At 46.0% G+C, this 19,227-nt stretch overlaps 1 protein-coding gene across 1 annotated transcript in view; it reads right to left on the bottom strand.

The window, feature by feature from the left end:
* Positions 1-4,117: 4,117 nt before the first annotated feature.
* Positions 4,118-19,227, bottom strand: part of LOC311141233 (sialate:O-sulfotransferase 2-like) — a gene marked incomplete at both ends in the record, with an annotated part of 48,544 nt that continues 33,434 nt past the window's right edge. The window contains 3 exons of the mRNA XM_084176494.1: positions 4,118-4,476; positions 6,260-6,460; positions 14,057-14,221. Coding sequence (XP_084032620.1) covers positions 4,118-4,476; positions 6,260-6,460; positions 14,057-14,221 — 725 coding nt within the window. The remainder of the gene's footprint in view (positions 4,477-6,259; positions 6,461-14,056; positions 14,222-19,227) is intronic.

Genomic DNA, 19,227 nt, shown 5'->3' with positions numbered 1-19,227 from the left:
GAAGCAACATCTCAAGACATCAGTCAGGAAGTTAAAGCTTGGTCGCAAATGGGTCTTCCAAATGGACAATGACCCCAAGCATACTTCCAAAGTTGTGGCAAAATGGCTTAAGGACAACAAAGTCAAGGTATTGGAGTGGCCATCACAAAGCCCTGACCTCAATACTATAGAATATTTGTGGGCAGAACTGAAAAAGCGTTTGCGAGCAAGGAGGCCTACAAACCTGACTCAGTTACACCAACTCTGTCAGGAGGAATGGGCCAAAATTCACCCAACTTATTGTGGGAAGCTTGTGGAAGGCTACCCAACACGTTTGACCCAAGTTAAACAATTTAAAGGCAATGCTACCAAATACTAATTGAGTGCATGTAAACTTCTGACCCACTGGGAATGTGATGAAAGAAATAAAAGCTTAAATAAATCATTCTCTCTACTTTTATTTTGACATTTCACATTCTTAAAATAAAGTGGTGATCCTAACTGACCTAAGAGGGAATTTTTACTAGGATTAAATGTCAGAAATTGTGACAAACTGAGTTTAAATGTATTTTGCTAAGGTTTATGTAAACTTCTGACTTTTCTGTTATTTATTTTGTAGAATTTTCTGAAACAAGTTATTTTTTTAAGTTTCTACAAGTGTCTGATTGCCTTTCAATAAATACCGTAATTACAGTACATGTAATATATTGCCAATACAATAACACATTCAGTTCACATATTAAGGTCCATGGTTTGTGACAATAAAATATTGTGTTAATCTATACCAACTGTAATGCAAACTTTTCAATGCTGAGTAAATAACACATTTAAAGTCATGTTTCCTGTAACACCAACACAGTTGTGATAATGGTTTTGTTCAAATGTAGTTGAACGTCTTTTTCAACACCACTCAAGTAACATGGGCAACAATATTGTACTGTATGTTGTCTGTATATTGATAGAGTCAGAAGCATTTGTATTTCCTGCCATACATCACCCATCTTGTGGTGGACAGGTTTTTGTGTAATCAGATTTGTACCATGACATGTAATACAGCACCAACACTCATCTGTCAGGTCATCTGCTGTGACACTGAAAGATCAAGTGTAATTACATATCCTATAGAGGAGCTGAGAATCATATTGGAGAGTCCTGTGTTTACACTTCACAAAACCGCTGACAACAAATATTTTGGATGAGCGTGAAGTCATTGGAACTTCATACAGTACTAATAGTCAAATGTGCAAAATGGGGACTAAATACATAATAACCAACAACTTTGGTGAGTGATTAATAAAACTGTGAATAATAAATGTTTATGTGTTGGTGATCTCAGTGTTGGTGATCTCAGTACTTTGACACTGTATGTATGTAACTGAGCCCTGAAAGAAATACCAGGAATATCCTGGGCATATATTCAGGTCAATGTTACACAATATTATGTGTTCTTCATTGATCAATAGGGGGGTGGGCGGAATTTAATCTTTGTCCTGGTCGAGTGTGTACTTTTACTGTCATACAACATTTATTTCAGATTGCATGTTTATTTGGAATCACAGTCCATTACTTCCATTCTATTACCTTATTTATTGGGTATAATCACATTACATTCATTCCATACAAAATACATTCAAATGTGACACCCCTTTTCAGATAGTGCTAGCCTGTCAATGAAAGCAAAAAACACTCAAAGTTAAGGTCCTATGTCAAAAATAGAAGTGATCTCTCCCATTTACTTGTTGCATTATAAATATATTTTTAATTTTGTTGCACGTACTATAAAAATATATGTGTATATTTTGGAAGGAATTTTTTCTTTCATTGCTCTCTTTCTACATGTGTCCAATAGAGATGTGTGCACATTGTACATCAGTCAACATAATGTGGTGGGTGTACAAAATTGAATGCTTCACTTACAGATTATTTTGATGTATTTTAGCTTTCTATGCTCTGTTGCACAGTACCTATGGCTGGGACTATTATATAGCTTGTTCTGCGATACCAAAGCAATCTAGAAAATGGGGTGTGTCACTTTCAGTATTACTCACCTTCAACAAAAATGATCAAAATCGTATATAAATGCCTTTTGGGCCTTTGGGGTAGTAAGCGTTCAGCTACATGCTACAGCTGTATGAATCTTACAGTGAAACACTTTTTGGATCATATTCAAGTTAAATAAGTGAACACAAATATTTAAATAATCAACCTTCATTTTCTATTAATTATGAAGTCAATCAAACAGACACAATATTCATTTTGATTGATTTTGGTGTGTTTGAGTCATTATAGGCAGGCAAAGTTATAATTTGAAGTGTTAAACTATCTGGGTATGCTTGATAACTCAACAGTATTGAACTAACATGCCTCAGCCACACAGTGAGGTGGCATACTATTATTGATTGTAAACCCTGCCTCTTCCCAGCCTGTATTGAGATCTATGAGCCAAATGGAAATCTGTATATGTTCTCAAACATTCTATCAGTGTATTGCACTGACACAGTACTTGCAATAAATACATAACAACATCCTTGGTATTTTGTTTTCATAAGCTAGAACACCCTCGACATTAGTGTGTCTGGTGATGCATTATGCGGACAGTTTAATATCAAATATCATCAATAATATATTCACATTAAAAATAATATTTGATATTACTAACAATTGTATTTTCCCTACATTTCAACTTAAAGCCAACAGTCAGCTGACAGAAACGTCACCACAAATTTTTTTGCTTCAAACCACCATTATAAGGAAAGCAACTGGTTCTGCAGAGACATTTGGCAGAAGTGGTAGTTTCAAAATAGCGCTGTTTACAGAAAACTACGTTCAATAAATCCACAATAAATGTATTATGCGCAGTGTGGCTGGCTGACCACCTCTGAGGAGACCAAGGATGAACAAGCAGTCGATGAGTCAAGGCTACTTATTGAAAGGGCTGTCTTGACAAGAGCCAGGAGCGTTCCATAGAGCCTGATGGTCCAAATAAACTGTGGAGGGTTTATTATTTAATGTTCCAGAGCTGTTGCCAGTAACCAAAAGGACAGATGTGTTGTACAGATGTAATGACTCAGTAGGACTGATACAGCACAGTTTTAAGTGAGGCCACTGCTTCAGAGAACCAGAGCAGCTGTATGATAGTGCTGTATTACCTCTTCTCATAGGAATACTGCTGAAGCATGAGGAGAAGAGTGAAGATCTGTCCTCATGGTGGGTCCGCAGGGGTGGATGGAGAGACGAGTGTTCAGTCCCATTCATTACCTCTTAGATGGACTCTGGTGTTTTCGCCAACCAAATCAAAGTCCAATGGTACGGTTTTGACCACCTTCTCATTTTAAGTCCAGTAGCTCTCAAACATACAGTATTCAGCAAGTGGAGGTATACATTTTTCATCTCTCTAACAAAACAAAACATTTAGTTGAAAATGACAGATCATTACAAGGTTTTGTGACATTTCAAACCATTTCAAAAAATAGTATTTGTTCTCCTAATCTGTGATAGCAGAAGATCCTATTCGATAACGTACATTATGCATATGAATAGACTTCTTACAGTGCTTTTTCATCACTCCGATTAACAGGAATTTGCTTTTTGTGGTCGGCTGACAGTAATCCAACCAGTATGTACTTGGATGTGCTTCCAACACAGTTACTGTACCTTCATGTTAAATCATAACGCACACACGTGCATAGAGGGAGAAGTGCTTTTCATTGGTCTGTATTTGAGTTTCCTAATGTCAAAGGTCAAATCAAAATCAATATGCAGAGTGCTGTGCTGAATGTATGTTCATCAGCCAAGTAGCTAAATGTCCTTTTTAAAGCAGTATACAGTATGATGCTGTTGTCATAATCAATACGGTTGTGTGTCTGTCAGTCAAACAAATAAAGAAAAGGGATGTGAGAAAGGATACAGAGAAGTGGAGGGGAACAGAGAAGTATATTAAATAAAAAAGGTATTTCCTATACATAGATTTTCAGTTCATGTGACTTTTCTGCCCCAAAGAATTTCTGAAATAATATTTGGACGCCATTTGGACATGGATGCCATTAATTAATCCTAGAATGATGTGTGGGAAGGGAAGGGATAGAGGAACAGAGTGAGAAATGGAGAGAGAGAGAGAGGGAAAGGAGAGGGGATCATATTATCTCGGAGTCGGTCGGTACTCCTTCGGCACCCCGGCCATGTTCCTCTTCTTTAGGGAAGCGTCTACAGTCATGACCAGTTCGTCAATGCTAGTGCGCATCTCAGGTGTGTACGGGTCATAATCCAGTTTACGCAGGCCGGAGCGCTTGAAGTTGCCGTCCTTCTGTCCCTCTACACAGAGCAGGCGGTTCTCGGCCACCTCCAGGCCCAGAAACAGGACCATGTCCTTGAGCTTGGAGAACAGATCCCTCTTCAGCTCCTCAAAGTGGACCACATGGACGTTCCTCCCATAACGCAGCCAGTCCAGTGTGTGGGACGCCCACCAAGGAGAATAGTTCTTCACAAACTCAGGCCACTCTGCAAAACAACACAGAACACAGGAAGCAGATGAAAAATTATAGAGTCGTGTGAGAAGGCCTAAAATCTTAGTTAAGGGTACACAATTGAGCTCCAGGATATATCAGTTATAGCCAGTGTAAATAATTCTAATACAAAGTTAGAAGAAAAAAATAACTATAACTGGGGCACTATTGGCTGTATGAGCAGCCCAGGGAACAGCAGGAAAGAATACAATTTGAATATAATTTGAGAATACAATCTCTGCAGCTCTCTACATCCCCAGGTAACCCTGGGGAGTAGATCCAGCAGAGGCCTCTCCCCCGTCCCCCGTCCCCCATTCCCTCTCCCTGCAGAAGAATCATCAAACGCTGATATTATTTCATTTAAGAGGTCTGGTGCAATTCACCAAGTGTAATCACAGCACATAATGCCTTCTCTAAGACCCAGGCTTCCTGTTATCTTACATTATACCTTAATTTCTCAACATGTATACTCTATAATGTATACTTATGTATGGCACTATCTGCTGTGCTGCTCTTAAAAAAAACAAAGTATAGCCTAGGTCCTAGGCAATACGAGAAACTAAGCTTCACACCACCAAAACCACATAGTAGGCTAAGGTCTTCTTTTACTTCTCATTTTTAGCTCTTTCTTAGTGTCCCAGTTCTCGCCTAGTGTTCTGTTAGTGTTAATGCAGATCGAAGATCTCTGTTCCTGCCGAGTCCAAAACCCCATTACATCATTCAGATATTGAAAGCCTCTGGGGTTGACCACATTAGTTAATAAAAAATACATAATAAGGAATAAGGTTTTGAAGTGTCCGTCCTATATCTAAGAGTTATAAGAAAACTCAGGAAATAGATTTGTTTTGTTTTTACACATATTTAACCCCTTATTTTTGTTGGCACAAAACTACCTCCATATTTCCATTCATTTGTATGGGTTACATTTAGACAAGTCCTGTGACACTTGTGTATCCCCTTTCTATAGAGTGGTCTTATTAGTTTGTAGGCCAAACCGTTTGGATGCTACAGACGTTTTTGTGAGATGAACGATTTTCGGGATGTCTCCTGGTCTGACAAACAGCGCTGTAGCTTTGATATTTTCCACCGCAGATGGACATAGGCGGATGCGGTGGATTGAGACGCAGCCTTGCAAAAAAAAACCAGATATCTCTAGCTTAATCTGCTGGGTTTTGATGGGGATTTTTTTTATTATGTTACTTAGATTGACGCACTGGTGCATCAGTAGACTCTAGGGGGTTTTAATAAAGAGAGAGCCACTAAAAATGGGCATGCAGTAGCATGATGGGGAAAGGGCATATCTACAGTATGCCAAGCCTGTTCATATCTGTTGAATTCACCTAGTCATGACTCATCAATAATGCAGACAATTGAGTAACTCTTTACACCACATACCCTTATTACTGTGTAATTATACTCATGTAATTACTGTTACAAGTATTGTAATTACTAATGATTGTACTTACACTGTACTTACAGCAGTAACCCTATTAATCTTAGCTCTAACCCTAACTCTAGCTTCATGTCCACACCCTGGCTCATCCCAACCCTAACCCTAAGTACAGTATAAGTGCAGTGTAATAATGAGCACTGCAATATAAAGTGTAACCGACAGTTGATTAGATTGATCATTTTAATTGCAAGACAGTGGAAGGACACAATGCACAAATACAGTAGGTCGAAAATAGTAAAAGAATAAGCATTGGCATTCGCTGAGGACGAGAGACTGAATGGTGGAAACAGTGACAACATGTTGTCATCATTGGCTAAAGTCTCACCTTTCCCTCTCCAGTGGGCCTGCGAGGCGAATCCAATATGGCCGCCGTACTTGCGGTTGAACTCAGCCATGAGGGCTTTGTAAGGGTTGCGGATCATGACGATGCTGGCGTCAAAGGCTTCAATCTCCTTCTTGCCACTCTCATGTGTTTTAATGCAGATGGTCCTACCGCTCCGCCAATGGTCTCGCTCACCTTTGAAGCCTTAAAAAAATATATATACAGTACCAGTCAAAAGTTTGGACACAACTACTCAAATCAAGGGTTTTTCTGTATATTTACTATTTTCTACATTGTAGAATAATAGTGAAGACATCAAAACTATGAAATAACACATATGGAATCATGTAGTAACCAAAAAAGTGTTAAACAAATCAAAATATATTTTAGATTCCTCAAAGTAGCCACCCTTTGCCTTGATGACAGCTTTTCACACTCTTGGCATTCTCTCAACCAGCTTCACCTGGAATGCTTTTCCAACAATCTTGAAGGAGTTCCCACATTTGCTGAGCACTTGTTGGTTGCTTTTCCTTCACTCTGCGGTCCAACTCATCCCAAACCATCTCAATTGGGTTGAGGTTGGGTGATTGTGGAGGCCAGGTCATCTGATGCAGCACTCCATCACTCTCCTTCTTGGTCAAATAGTCGTTACACAGCCTGGAGGTGTGTTGGGTCATTGTCTTGGATTGAAAAACAAATGATAGTCCCACTAAGTGGAAACCAGATGGGATGGCGTATTGCTGCAGAATGCTGTGGTAGCCATGCTGGTTAAGTGTGCCTTGAATTCTAAATAAATCACAGACAGTGTCATCAGCAAAGCACCACCACACCATCACACCTCCTCCTCCATGCTTCATGGTGGGAACCACACATGAGGAGACCATCCGTTCACCTACTCTGCGTCTCAGAAAGACACGGCGGTTGGAACCAAAAATCTCAAATTTGGACTCATCAGACCAAAGGACAGATTTCCACCAGTCTAATGTCCATTGCTCGTGTTTCTTGGCCCAAGCAAGTCTCTTTTTCTTATTGGTGTCCTTTAGTAATGGTTTCTTTGTAGCAATTTCATGAAGGCCTGATTCATGCAGTCTCCTCTGAACAGTTGATGTTGAGATGTGTCTGTTACTTGAACTCTGTGAAGCATTTATTTGGGCTGCAATTTCTGAGGCTGGTAACTCTAATGAACTTATCCTCTGCAGCAGAGGTAACTCTGGGTCTTCCTTTCCTGTGGCGGTCCTCATGAGAGCCAGTTTCATCATAGCACTTGATGGTTTTTGCAACTGCACTTGAAGAAATTTCAAAGTTCTTGAAATGTTCCGGATTGACTGACCTTCATGTCTTAAAGTAATGATGGACTGTTGTTTATCTTTGCTTATTTGAGCTGTTCTTGCCATAATATGGACTTGGTCTTTTACCAAATAGGGCCATCTTCTGTATACCCCTACCTTGTCACAACCCAATTGATTGGCTCAAACGCATTAAGAAGGAAAGAAATTCCACAAATTAATTTTTAACAAGGCACACCTGTTAATTGAAATGCATTCCAGGTGCCTCATGAAGCTGGTTGAGAGAATGCCAAGAGTGTGCAAAGCTGTCATCAAGGCATGTTACAGGAGAGGGTCGCAGTTCCGAAGCGACCCACTAGGTGTCATCCTCTGACAACATTAGGCACCTCCTCACTCACAGTCTGGACTAATCAGTATCCTTTTGGTGTCACCTGTGTCTACCTGTTGACCTGTGTATTTATGCCCTCACTTCCCTGTGTTCCCTTGCTCAGTTTTCTCTGTTAGTTTCTCTATGTCCAGCAGTACTACTCAGTGTCTGATCGGAGACCTATGTACAGGTACTTGAGAAGTTTTGTTATTTGTTTCAGTCGTAAGTAGTATATCGTATATGGCTGTCAGCCGGTTATTGGAGACTTATTTGCTCCGCCTTTCTTTTATCGTGATAAGTCCGTTATTTTGTATTTTGGCTTCGGGACCACAAGTAAAGATCCTTGTTTCACCATCTCTTCCTACTGCCTGCTGTATATCCTGCACCGCACCTGGGTCACACCTCACACTAACCCTTACAGAAAACTGAGCCAATATGGACCCAGCGGAGACAGCACAGTATCGGAGCGCATTGGCAACACAGGGAGCTATGCTGAACCAACCCGACCGCAGCCTGCAGCAGATCATCGAGAATCTCCGCCAGCTGACGATCGCCGTGCAGAGCCGGGTGGACACCCAACCAGCCCCAGCAGCCGGCGGAGCGGAAGTCACGGCAGCGGCTCCATTCGCGCCAGTGACATCGCGGGAACCCCGCCTACCACCTCCGGAGAGGTATGACCTACGTCCAGAGGGCTGCAGGGAATTCCTCACCCAGTGTTTGCTGGTATTCAGCCTACAATCCTCCTACTTCCCGACGGAGCAGGGCCGGGTGGCCTACATCATCACTCTGTTGACGGGTTCGGGCCCTTTCCTGGGCTACCGCGGAGTGGGAGAGCCTACCAATCCACCCGGGAGCTACGTAAGGTGTTCGACACCTCTCGGGTGATGTCGGGGCACGAGGCCGTGAGACTACTCCATGGAGTTCCGGACCCGGGCTCGAGAGGCAGGATGGGAGGAGGCCGCCCTGGTCGTCCTTTACGCGCAGGGGCTATCGAAGGGGATGAAGGACGAACTCTCCTTCCGGGAGCTGCCTGAGCGACTGGACGGCCTCGTCGAACTCTCGGTGCGGGTAGACTATCGTCGTCATGAGAGGGCGCATGATAGAGGGATGACGCAAGGCACGCCTCCGTGACCCCCTATCAACCCGGAGACTTTCCTCCTCAGGAGGAGACTATGCAGCTGGGGGGGCGCGCTTGTCCAGGATGGAGAGGCAGAGGCGTCTGCGCCAGGGACGTTGCCTGTACTGCAGCCAGGCAGGTCACCACTGCGACTAATGCCCGGAGAAGCCGGTAAACGGGAAGGCTCGCTAGTATCGGGAGGGGTGCTAGCGAGCCTGAACCAAAACCCCAACTCCAGAGACTCCCAGACTTTTCTCCCCGTCAGGGTTCAGTGGGCCCACGCTACACGTCGGGCGCATGCACTGGTGGATTCTGGGGCCGCGGGAAACCTGATGGATGCGGGGCTGGCCCAAGGGTGGAGTGTTCCATTACTCTCCCTCTCCGAGCTGGTTCTGGTCATTGGCCTGGACGGCCGGCCGTTGTGGTTGGGCTTCATCACCCAGCGCACTGTCCCCGTGCGTGTCCGGGTGGCGGGGGGGGCTATGGGAGGATATCCAGTTTTTCATTGTGGACTCTCTGGAGTGTCCCCTCATCCTCGGGCACCCCTGGCTGGTTGCCCACAAACCCCCAATAGACTGGTCCACGGGGCGGGTCATCCTGGAGGGAGGCTCCGCCCCCGTCCTGTTCCGGTCTCCACCGACCACTCATCAGCCCAAACCACCATCCCAGACCACATACCAGTCCTCACCTCTTCCCCAGGTCCCGCACTCCGAACCGCCTACTGCCCTAGTGGCTGTTACCACCGGGAGGACTGCGGCTACAGACTCAGTCACCGGCCCAGACCTGGGAGGCATTCCCCGGGAGTATTGGGATCTGGGGGAGGTGTTTAGTAAGAGGCGTGCCAAGGGCCTACCTCCTCACAGGCCATACGACTGCGCTATCGATCTCCTGCCGGGCGCCATGCCCACATGAGGGTGATTGTTTTCCTTGTCCCGGCCGGAGACACTGGCCATGAGGGAGTATATCGATGAGGCGCTCGTCGAGGGTCACATCAGTCCCTCTATCTCACCCACGGGCGCGGGCTTCTTCTTCGTGGGGAAAAAGGACGGTGGGCAGCGGCCAGGCATTGATTACCGGGCGCTCAACGACATCACGGTTAAGAACCGCTATCCACTCCCCCTGATGACGACGGTATTTGAGTCATTGCAGGGAGCCCGGGTCTTCACCAAGCTGGAATTACGCAATGCCTACAACCTGGTGAGGATTAGGGAGGGGGACAAGTGGAAGACGGCTTTTAACACAACCAGTGGGCATTACGAGTACCAAGTCATGCCGTTCGGTCTAGCCAACGCGCCTACAGTGTTCCAGGCGTTGGTCAATGACGTGCTCCGGGACCTCCTCGACTACAGCGTCTTCGTGTATTTGGATGACATCCTAATATTCTCAAAGGACATGAGTAAACACCAGCAGCACGTTCGGCAGGTCCTCCAACACCTTCTCTGTCACCAGCTCTATGTCAAGGCGAAGAAGTGCGTGTTCCACAAAGAGACAGTCTCCTTCCTGGGGTTCATCGTCACCCAGGGGGACCTACGGATGGACACAGCCAAGGTCAGCGCGGTACTGGATTGGCCCCAGCCCTCATTCCTCAAGCAACTACAGCGGTTTTTAGGGTTTGTTAATTTTTATAGGTGATTTATTCGCAATTTTAGCTCCTTAGCCGCTCCCCTGACAGCCCTCACCCAGACGAGCGTGCGCTCCTTCGCCTGGACCCCGGAAGCGGGGAACGCATTTGATGCGCTTAAGCGGCGCTTTACATCAGCCCCAGTCCTCGGGCATCCTGATCCATCCCTGCCGTTCATTGTGGAGGTGGATGCTTCAGACATTGTGGTGGGAGCATTCCTGTCCCAGTGGTTCCTCACGGATGGTAAGACTCACCCCTGCACATTTTTCTCCCGGCGGCTGTCCCCGGCGGAGCGGTATTACGACATGGGGAACCGTGAGTTGCTAGTGGTCAAGCTCGCCCTGGGGGAGTGGAGGCATTGGCTAGAGGGGGCTGCCCATCCATTTGTCATATGGACGGACCATAAGAACTTAGCCTACATTCAGGGGGCCAAGAGGCTCAACTCGCGCCATGCCAGGTGGGCGTTGTTCTTCACCAGGTTCCGGTTCACCATCTCATACCGTCCGGGTCGAAGAACACCAATCCTGACGCGCTCTCCCGGCAGTTCGACCCCATGTACCTGGTGGAGAGGGACAACCCCATTGTCCCCAACGCCCTGATTGCTGCACCAGTTTCGTGGGGAATTGATAGGCTGGTCAGAGCAGCGCTACGGCGGGAGCCCAATCCGGGCAGGGGTCCATTGGGAGGATGTACGTAGCCAAAGCTGCGCGCTCGCGACTGCTTCAGTGGGCACACGCGTCCGACCTCACCAGCCATCCGGGGGGCGCCAGGACGTTGGAGTTCCTGCGTAGGATGTTCTGGTGGCCATATGCATGCGCCTTCATGGCTGCTTGCCCGGTGTGCGTGCGCACGAAGAGCTCACGTCAGCCCGCGGCAGGGCTGCTCCGACCCCTGCCTATCCCCAAGCGTCCCTTGTCTCACATCTCTCTGGATTTCATTTCCGCCCTACCCCCCTCTGATGGATACACAGTCATCCTGGTCGTTGTGGACCGGTTCTCAAAGGATGCCCACTTCATTCCCCTTCCCAAACTCCCGTCGGCCTGGGAGACGGCTAAGTTGGTGGTGCAGCACGTTTTCCGGGTCCACGGCCTTCCCCAAGATGTGGTGTCGGATCGGGGCCCTCAGTACACCTCCAGGTTCTGGAAGGCGTTCGCCACCTGCCTCAGCGCCTCCGTCAGCTTGTCTTCCGGCTCCCATCCCCAGTCGAACGGGCAGACGGAGCGCGTCAACCAGGATCTGGAGGGGGAGCTGAGGTGCTACGCCTCCAGCAACCCAGCTACGTGGAGTCAGCGACTGGCGTGGGCAGATTACGCCCACAGCACCCTACTCTGCTCATCCACCGGAATGTCCCCCTTCCAGTGCCAATACGGGTACCAAGCCCCCCTATTCCCCGAGCAAGAGGAGGAGGCGGCGGTTCCATCGTTCCAGGCCCACATCAGTCGCTGTCACTGTTACAGGAGGGAGTCGCAGTTCCGGAGCGACCCACTAGGTGTCATACTCTGACAACCTTAGGCACCTCCTCACTCAAAGTCTGGACTAATCAGTATCCTATTGGTGTCACCTGTTTCTACCTGTTCACCTGTGTATTTATGCCCTCACTTCCCTGTGTTCCCTTGCTCCGTTTTCTCTGTTAGTTTCTCTATGTTCAGCAGTACTACTCAGTGTCTGATCGGAGGCCTAAGTACAGGTACTTGAGAAGTGTTCTTCCTGTTTCGTTATTTGTTTCAGTCGTAGGTAGTATTTCGTATTTTGGATATATGTCATGCAATGAAATGCAAATTAATTACTTAAAAATCATAGAATGTGATTTTCTGGATTGTTGTTTTAGATTCCGTCTCTCACAGTTGAAGTGTACCTATGATAAAAATGACAGACCTCTACATGCTTTGTAAGTAGGAAAACCTGCAAAATCGGCAGTGTATCAAATACTTGTTCTCCCCACTGTATATATATATATATATATATATATATATATATATATATATATATATAGTACCACTCAAAGGTTTGAACACACCTACTGATTCCAGGGTTTTTCTCTATTTGTACTATATATATAACACATATGGAATCATGTAGTAACCAAAAAAGTGAAACAAATCAAAATATATTAAATTTGAGATTCTTCGAAGTAGCCACCCTTTGACTTGATGACAGCTTTGCACACTCTAGGCATTCTCTCAACCAGCTTCATGAGGTACTCACCTGGAATGCATTTAAATTAACAGGTGTGCCTTGTTAAAAGTTAATTTGTGGAATTTCTTTCCTTCTAAATGCGTTTGAGCCAATCAGTTGTGTTGTGACAAGGTAGGGGTGGAATACAGAAGATAGCCCTATTTGTTAAAATACCAAGTTCATATTATGGCAAGAATAGCTAAAATAAGCAAAGAGAAATGACAGTCCATCATTGCTTTAAGACATGAAGGTCAGTCAATCCCGAAAGTTTCAAGAACTTTCAAGAAACCACTACTAAAGGACACCAATAAGAAGAAAATACTTGCTTGGGCCAAGAAACATGAGCAATGGACATTAGACTGGTGGAATTCTGTCCTTTGGTCAGATGAGTCAAAATTTTAGATTTTTGGTTCCAACCGCTGTGTCTTTCTGAGACGCAGAGTAGGTGAACGGATGATCTCTGCATGTGTGGTTCCCACAGTGAAGCATGGAGAAGGAGGTGTGATGGTGTGGTGGTGATTTGCTGGTGACACTGTCAGTGATTTATTTAGAATTCAAGGCACACTTAACCAGCATGGCTACCACAGCATTCTGCAGCGATACACCATCCCATCTGGTTTGCGCTTAGTGGGACTATCATTTGTTTTTCAACAGGACAATGACCCAAAAACACACCTCCAGGTTGTGTAAGGGCTTTTTGACCAAGAAGGAGAGTGATGGAGTGCTGCATCAGATGACCTGGCCTCCACAATCACCTGACCTCAACCCAATTGAGATGGTTTGGGATGAGTTGGACCGCAGAGTGAAGGAAAAGCAGCCAACAAGTGCTCAGCATATGTGGGAACTTCTTCAAGACTGTGGGAAAAGCATTCCTCATGAAGCTGGTTGAGAGAATGCCAAGAGTGTGCAAAGCTGTCATCAAGGCAAAGGGTGGCTACTTTGAAGAATCTAAAATCTAAAATATATTTTGATTTGTTTAACACTTTTGTGTGTACACTTCCATATGTGTTATTTCATAGTTTTGATGTCTTCACTATTATTCTACAATGTAGAAAATAGTAAAAATACAGAAAAACCCTTGAATGAGTAGGTGTGTCCAAACTTTTGACTGGTACTGTATATATATGGAAATGCTTAATAGTGTATTTCTTACTGTGTAAGTGACTGCATGACTTCCCAATGTATGACTTCCCAGTACCCATCATCTGTTACCTCTAGGTGAGGCCTACCGTACCTTTGTTGTAGAGGGAGCCATCAAAGTAGTAGCTGCCTGTGTAGAAGCCGGTGGCCAGCTCTATGAGGTGGCGGGCCCAGGTGTTGCCAGCCCCGGGGAAGCTGGCCAGGGCCATCAGCTGCTTGGAACGTGTGGGCAGGAAGCGCCGGTCCATGCAGCGGTTATCTGAGGGAACACAGGAGAGAACACAGGTCACGTGATACACAATAATGAATGAGCAAATGAAATACACAGACTTATTTGTGTTCCTTCCTAAAAATATTATTATTAACCAGCCACAGATTTGAAATAGCTGGACAGTGAGTGAGAATGTCAAATGGTCTCTGTACTTTAGCTTGACAGTAGGAATCTCAAAGGGCCTCTGTAAGCCCCTGAAGGACTGGTGAACATAGAAAGCTCTTTCAGGGTCATACATCCTAGACCTAGAGCAGACATGTTCCTACTACAGAGGAAAAAACATGGCAAAGGTAATGTATAACGCCTTTGAAATCCAGTCATTGCTTCAAATGTCCTGCACTGTACAACACAAGTCAATGACGTGCTTGTAACAGATGACATTCATATTCTGATTATCTCTGAAACTGACTTAGATAATACCTTTGATGATACAGTGGTAGCAATACATGGTTATAACATCTACCGAAAAGACAGAAATGCCAATGGGGCGGTGTTGAGGTCTCCATTCAGAACCATTCCTGTAAAGGTTAGAGAGGATCTTATGTTAAATACTCTTGAAGTAATATGGCTAGAGGTTCATCTGCCTCACCTAAAGCCCATTCTTGTGGGAAGCTGCTATAGACCACCAAGTGCTAATAGTCAGTATCTGGATAATATGTGTGAAATGCTTGATAATGTATGTGGTATCAACAGAGAGGTATATTTTCTGGGTGATTTAAATATTGACTGGCTTTCATCAAACTGCCCACTCAAGAAAAAGCTTCAAACTGTAACCAGGGCCTGCAACCTGGTTCAGGTTATCAGTCAACCTACCAGGGTAGTTACAAACAGCACAGGAATTAAATCATCAACATGTATTGATGTCACGCCCTGACTCAGGGGACGCTTATATGTTGAGTCAGGGTGTGTATATTCCTTGTTGTGCTTTGTCTATGTTGTCAATCTAGTATGTGTGGATCTATGTTGGCCGGTGTGGTTCCCAATCAGAGGCAGCTGTCGCTCGTTGTCTCTGATTGGGGACCATACTTAGGCAGCCTATTGGCACTGTCTAGTTGTGGGATCTTGTTCCGTGTAAGGTTTGTTGTTCTGTACTATCTTGGACTTCACGTTTCGTTTCCTTTGTTGTTTTGTCGTGTTGTTTATTACGTTAATAAACATGTTCGCATATCACGCTGCGCCTTGGTCTGACCCGTCCTTCAACGAATGTGACAGAAGATCCCACCTAACAAGGACCAAGCAGCGTGCCGAGAAGGAGCAAACGCCTGGGACTCAACAGGAGGTTACGTTAGTAGATGTCCTCCTCGGTTGGGGGAGAATTACGGAGGAGGAGGCCGTCCATTATCGGAGGGCGATGAAGGAGGATGCCCAGGTAGGAGAGGAGAAACGGCGCCAACAGTGCCAACGACGGAGACCCGAGAGGCAACCCCAATAATTTTTTTGGGGGGGGCACACGGTGTGGACGACGAGGCAGCAGGAGGCCGTTAAAGGGCGGATCTGCAGGTTAGGAGAGGAGGCCACCATGTTACGGGGGCTATTGGTTCAGAGGGAGCAGGACTTATTCGGTCAGAGGGAGGCGCTACAGGAGGCTAAAAGGGAGAAGGAATGAGTAGAGGCACGGCGAGAGGAGCTGGTTAGGCAGCAGAAGGAGCGGGGGTTAATAAAGGAACCCAGTCCTGCTCCTCGCACCAAGGAAGTGGTGCGTGTCGCCAGCCCGGCCCGGCCTGTTCCTGCTCCTCGCACCAAGCCAGTGGTGCGCGTCGCCAGCCCGGCCTGACCTGTTCCTCGCACCAAGCCAGTGGTGTGCGTCGCCAGCCCGGCCCGGCCTGTTCCTGCTCCTCGCACCAAGCCAGTGGTGCGCGTCGCCAGCCCGGCCCGGCCTGTTCCTGCTCCTCGCACCAAGCCAGTGGTGCGCGTCGCCAGCCCGGCCCGGCCTGTTCCTGCTCCTCGCACCAAGCCAGTGGTGCGCGTCGCCAGCCCGGCCCGGCCTGTTCCTGCTCCTCGCACCAAGCCAGTGGTGCGCGTCGCCAGCCCGGCCCGGCCTGTTACTGCTCCTCGCACCAAGACAGTGGTGCGTGTCGCCAGTCCGGCACGGCCTGTTCCTGCTCCTCGCACCAAGCCAGTGGTGCGCGTCGCCAGTCCAGCCCGGCCCGTTCCTGCCCCTCGCACCAAGCCAGTGGTGCGTGCTCCTAGTCCGGTCCGGCCCATGCCTGCTCCTTGCACCAGACCAGTGGTGCGTTTATCCAGTCCGGCACGGCCCGTGCCCGTTCCACCGGTGCCTGATCCAGCTCCGGTCAGCTGTTCCACTCCGGAGCTAGAGCAGTCCGCTCCACCGGTGCCTGATCCAGCTCCGGTCAGCTGCTCCACTCCGGAGCCAGAGCAGTCCACTCCACCGGTGCATGATCCAGCTCCGGTCAGCTGCGCCACTCCGGAGCCAGAGCAGTCCGCTCCACCGGTGCCCAGTCCAGCTCCGGTCAGCGGCTCCAGTCCAGACCATGACAACAGCCCCTCTCCAGGTTCGGGGTCTCCCACATCAGGGTCCAGACAGGGCCTGGCGTATCGTGGGAGGAAGGAGAGGGAAAGCAGCGCGCCGAGGTCCAGACCAGACCAGGGGCGCAACAGGGAGGCGGAGAGTGAGAGGTCGTCACGCCCCGAGCCGGATCCGCCTCCGAGGCAGGGACGCTTATATGTTGAGTCAGGGTGTGTATATTCCTTGTTGTGCTTTGTCTATGTTGTCGATCTAGTATGTGTGGATCTATGTTGGCCGGTGTGGTTCCCTATCAGAGGCAGCTGTCGCTCGTTGTCTCTGATTGGGGACCATACTTAGGCAGCCTATTGGCACTGTCTAGTTGTGGGATCTTGTTCCGTGTAAGGTTTGTTGTTCTGTACTACCTTGGACTTCACGTTTCGTTTCCTTTGTTGTTTTGTCGTGTTGTTTATTACGTTAATAAACATGTACGCATATCACGCTGTGCCTTGGTCTGACCCATCCTTCAATGAACGTGACAATTGATCACATCTTTACTAATTCTGCAGAAATGTGCTTTAAAGCAGTATCCAAATCCGTAGGATGTAGTGATCACAATATAGTAGCCATATCTAGGAAAACCAAAGTTCCAAAGGCTGAGCCTAATATAGTGTATAAGAGGTCATACAATACGTTTTGTAGTGATTCTTATGTTGATTATGTAAATAATATTTGCTGGTCTGTGGTGTGTAATGAGGAGCAACCAGACACTGCACTTGACACATTTAGTTACTAATAAGCATGCACCGATTAAGAAAATGACTGTAAAAACAGTTAAATCCCCTTGGATTGATGAGGAATTGAAAAATGGTATGGTTGAGAGGGATGAGGCAAAAGGTATGGCAAATAAGTCTGGCAGCACAACCGATTGGCAAACGTACAGCAAATTGAGAAATCATGTGACTAAACTAAATAAAATAAAATAAAAACTATACTATGAAAAAAAAAGATATAAAGAATGATAGTAAAAAGTTTTGGAGCACCTTAAATGAAATCTTGGGCAAAAAGGCAAACTCGGCTCCATCATTCATTGAATCAGATGGCTCATTCATCACAAAACCCACTGATATTGCCAACTACTTTAATTATTTTTTCATTGGCAAGATTAGCAAACTTAGGCATGACATGCCAGCAACAAACGCTGACACATCACATCCAAGTATTTCTGACCAAATTATGAAAGATAAGCATTGTATTTTTGAATTCCGTAAAGTGAGTGTGGAAGAGGTGAAAAAAGTATTGTTGTCTATCAACAATGACAAGCAAACGGGGTCTGACAACCTGGATAATAATAGCGGACGATATCGCCATTCCTATTTGCCATATCTTCAATTTAAGCCTACTAGAAAGTGTGTGCCCTCAGGCCTGCAGGGAAGCAAAAGTCATTCCACTACCCAAGAATAGTGAAGCCCCCTTTACTGGCTCAAATAGCTGACCAATCAGCCTGTTATCAACCCTTAATAAACTTTTGGAAGAAACGGTGTTTGACCAGATACAATGCTATTTTACAGTAAACAAATTAACAACAGACTTTCAGCACACTTATAGGGAAGGACATTCAACAAGCACAGCACTTACACAAATGACTGATGATTGGCTGAGAGAAATTGATGATAAAAAGATTGTGGGGGCTGTTTTGTTAGACTTCAGTGCAGCTTTTGACATTATCAATCATGGTCTGCTGCTGTAAAAATGTATGTGTTATGGCTTTACACCCCCTGCTATATTGTGGATAAAGAGTTACCTGTCTACCAGAACACAGAGGGTGTTCTTTAATGGAAGCCTCACCAACATAATCCAGGTAGAATCAGGAATTCCCCAGGGCAGCTGTTTAGGCCCCTTACTTTTTTCAATCTTTACTAACAACATGCTTTGAGTAAAGCCAGTGTGTCTAACACTATACACGTTAGCTACTACAGCGACTGCAATGACTGCAACACTTAACAAAGAGCTGCAGTTAGTTTCAGAATGGGTGGCAAGGAATAAGTTAGTCCTAAATATTTCAAAAACTACAAGAATTGTATTTGGGACAAATCATTTTTTAAACCTTAAACCTCAACTAAATATTGTAATGAATAATGTGGAAATTGAGCAAGTTGAGGTGACTAAACTGCTTGGAGTAACCCTGGATTGTAAACTGTCATGGTCAAAACATATTGATACAACAGTAGCTAAGATGGGGAGAAGTCTGACCACAATAAAGCGCTGCTCTACCTTCTTAACAACACTATCAACAAGGCAGGTCCTACCTTTATCGCACCTGGACTACTGTTCAGTAGTGTGGTCAGGTGCCACAAAGAGGGACTTGGGAAAATTACAACTGGCTTAGAACAGAGCAGCACGGCTGGCCTTTAAATGTACATGTAGAGGTAACATTAATAATATGCATGTCAATCTCTCATGGCTCAAAGTAGAGGAGAGATTGACTTCATCACTACTTGTTTTTGTAAGAAGTGTTGACAAGCTGAAT

Source organism: Coregonus lavaretus (assembly GCF_964263955.1).
Source record: "Coregonus lavaretus genome assembly, chromosome: 14".
NCBI lineage: Eukaryota > Metazoa > Chordata > Actinopteri > Salmoniformes > Salmonidae > Coregonus > Coregonus lavaretus.
Note: the sequence above shows the minus strand (reverse complement) of the source record. Positions and strands in the feature narration are given on the sequence as shown.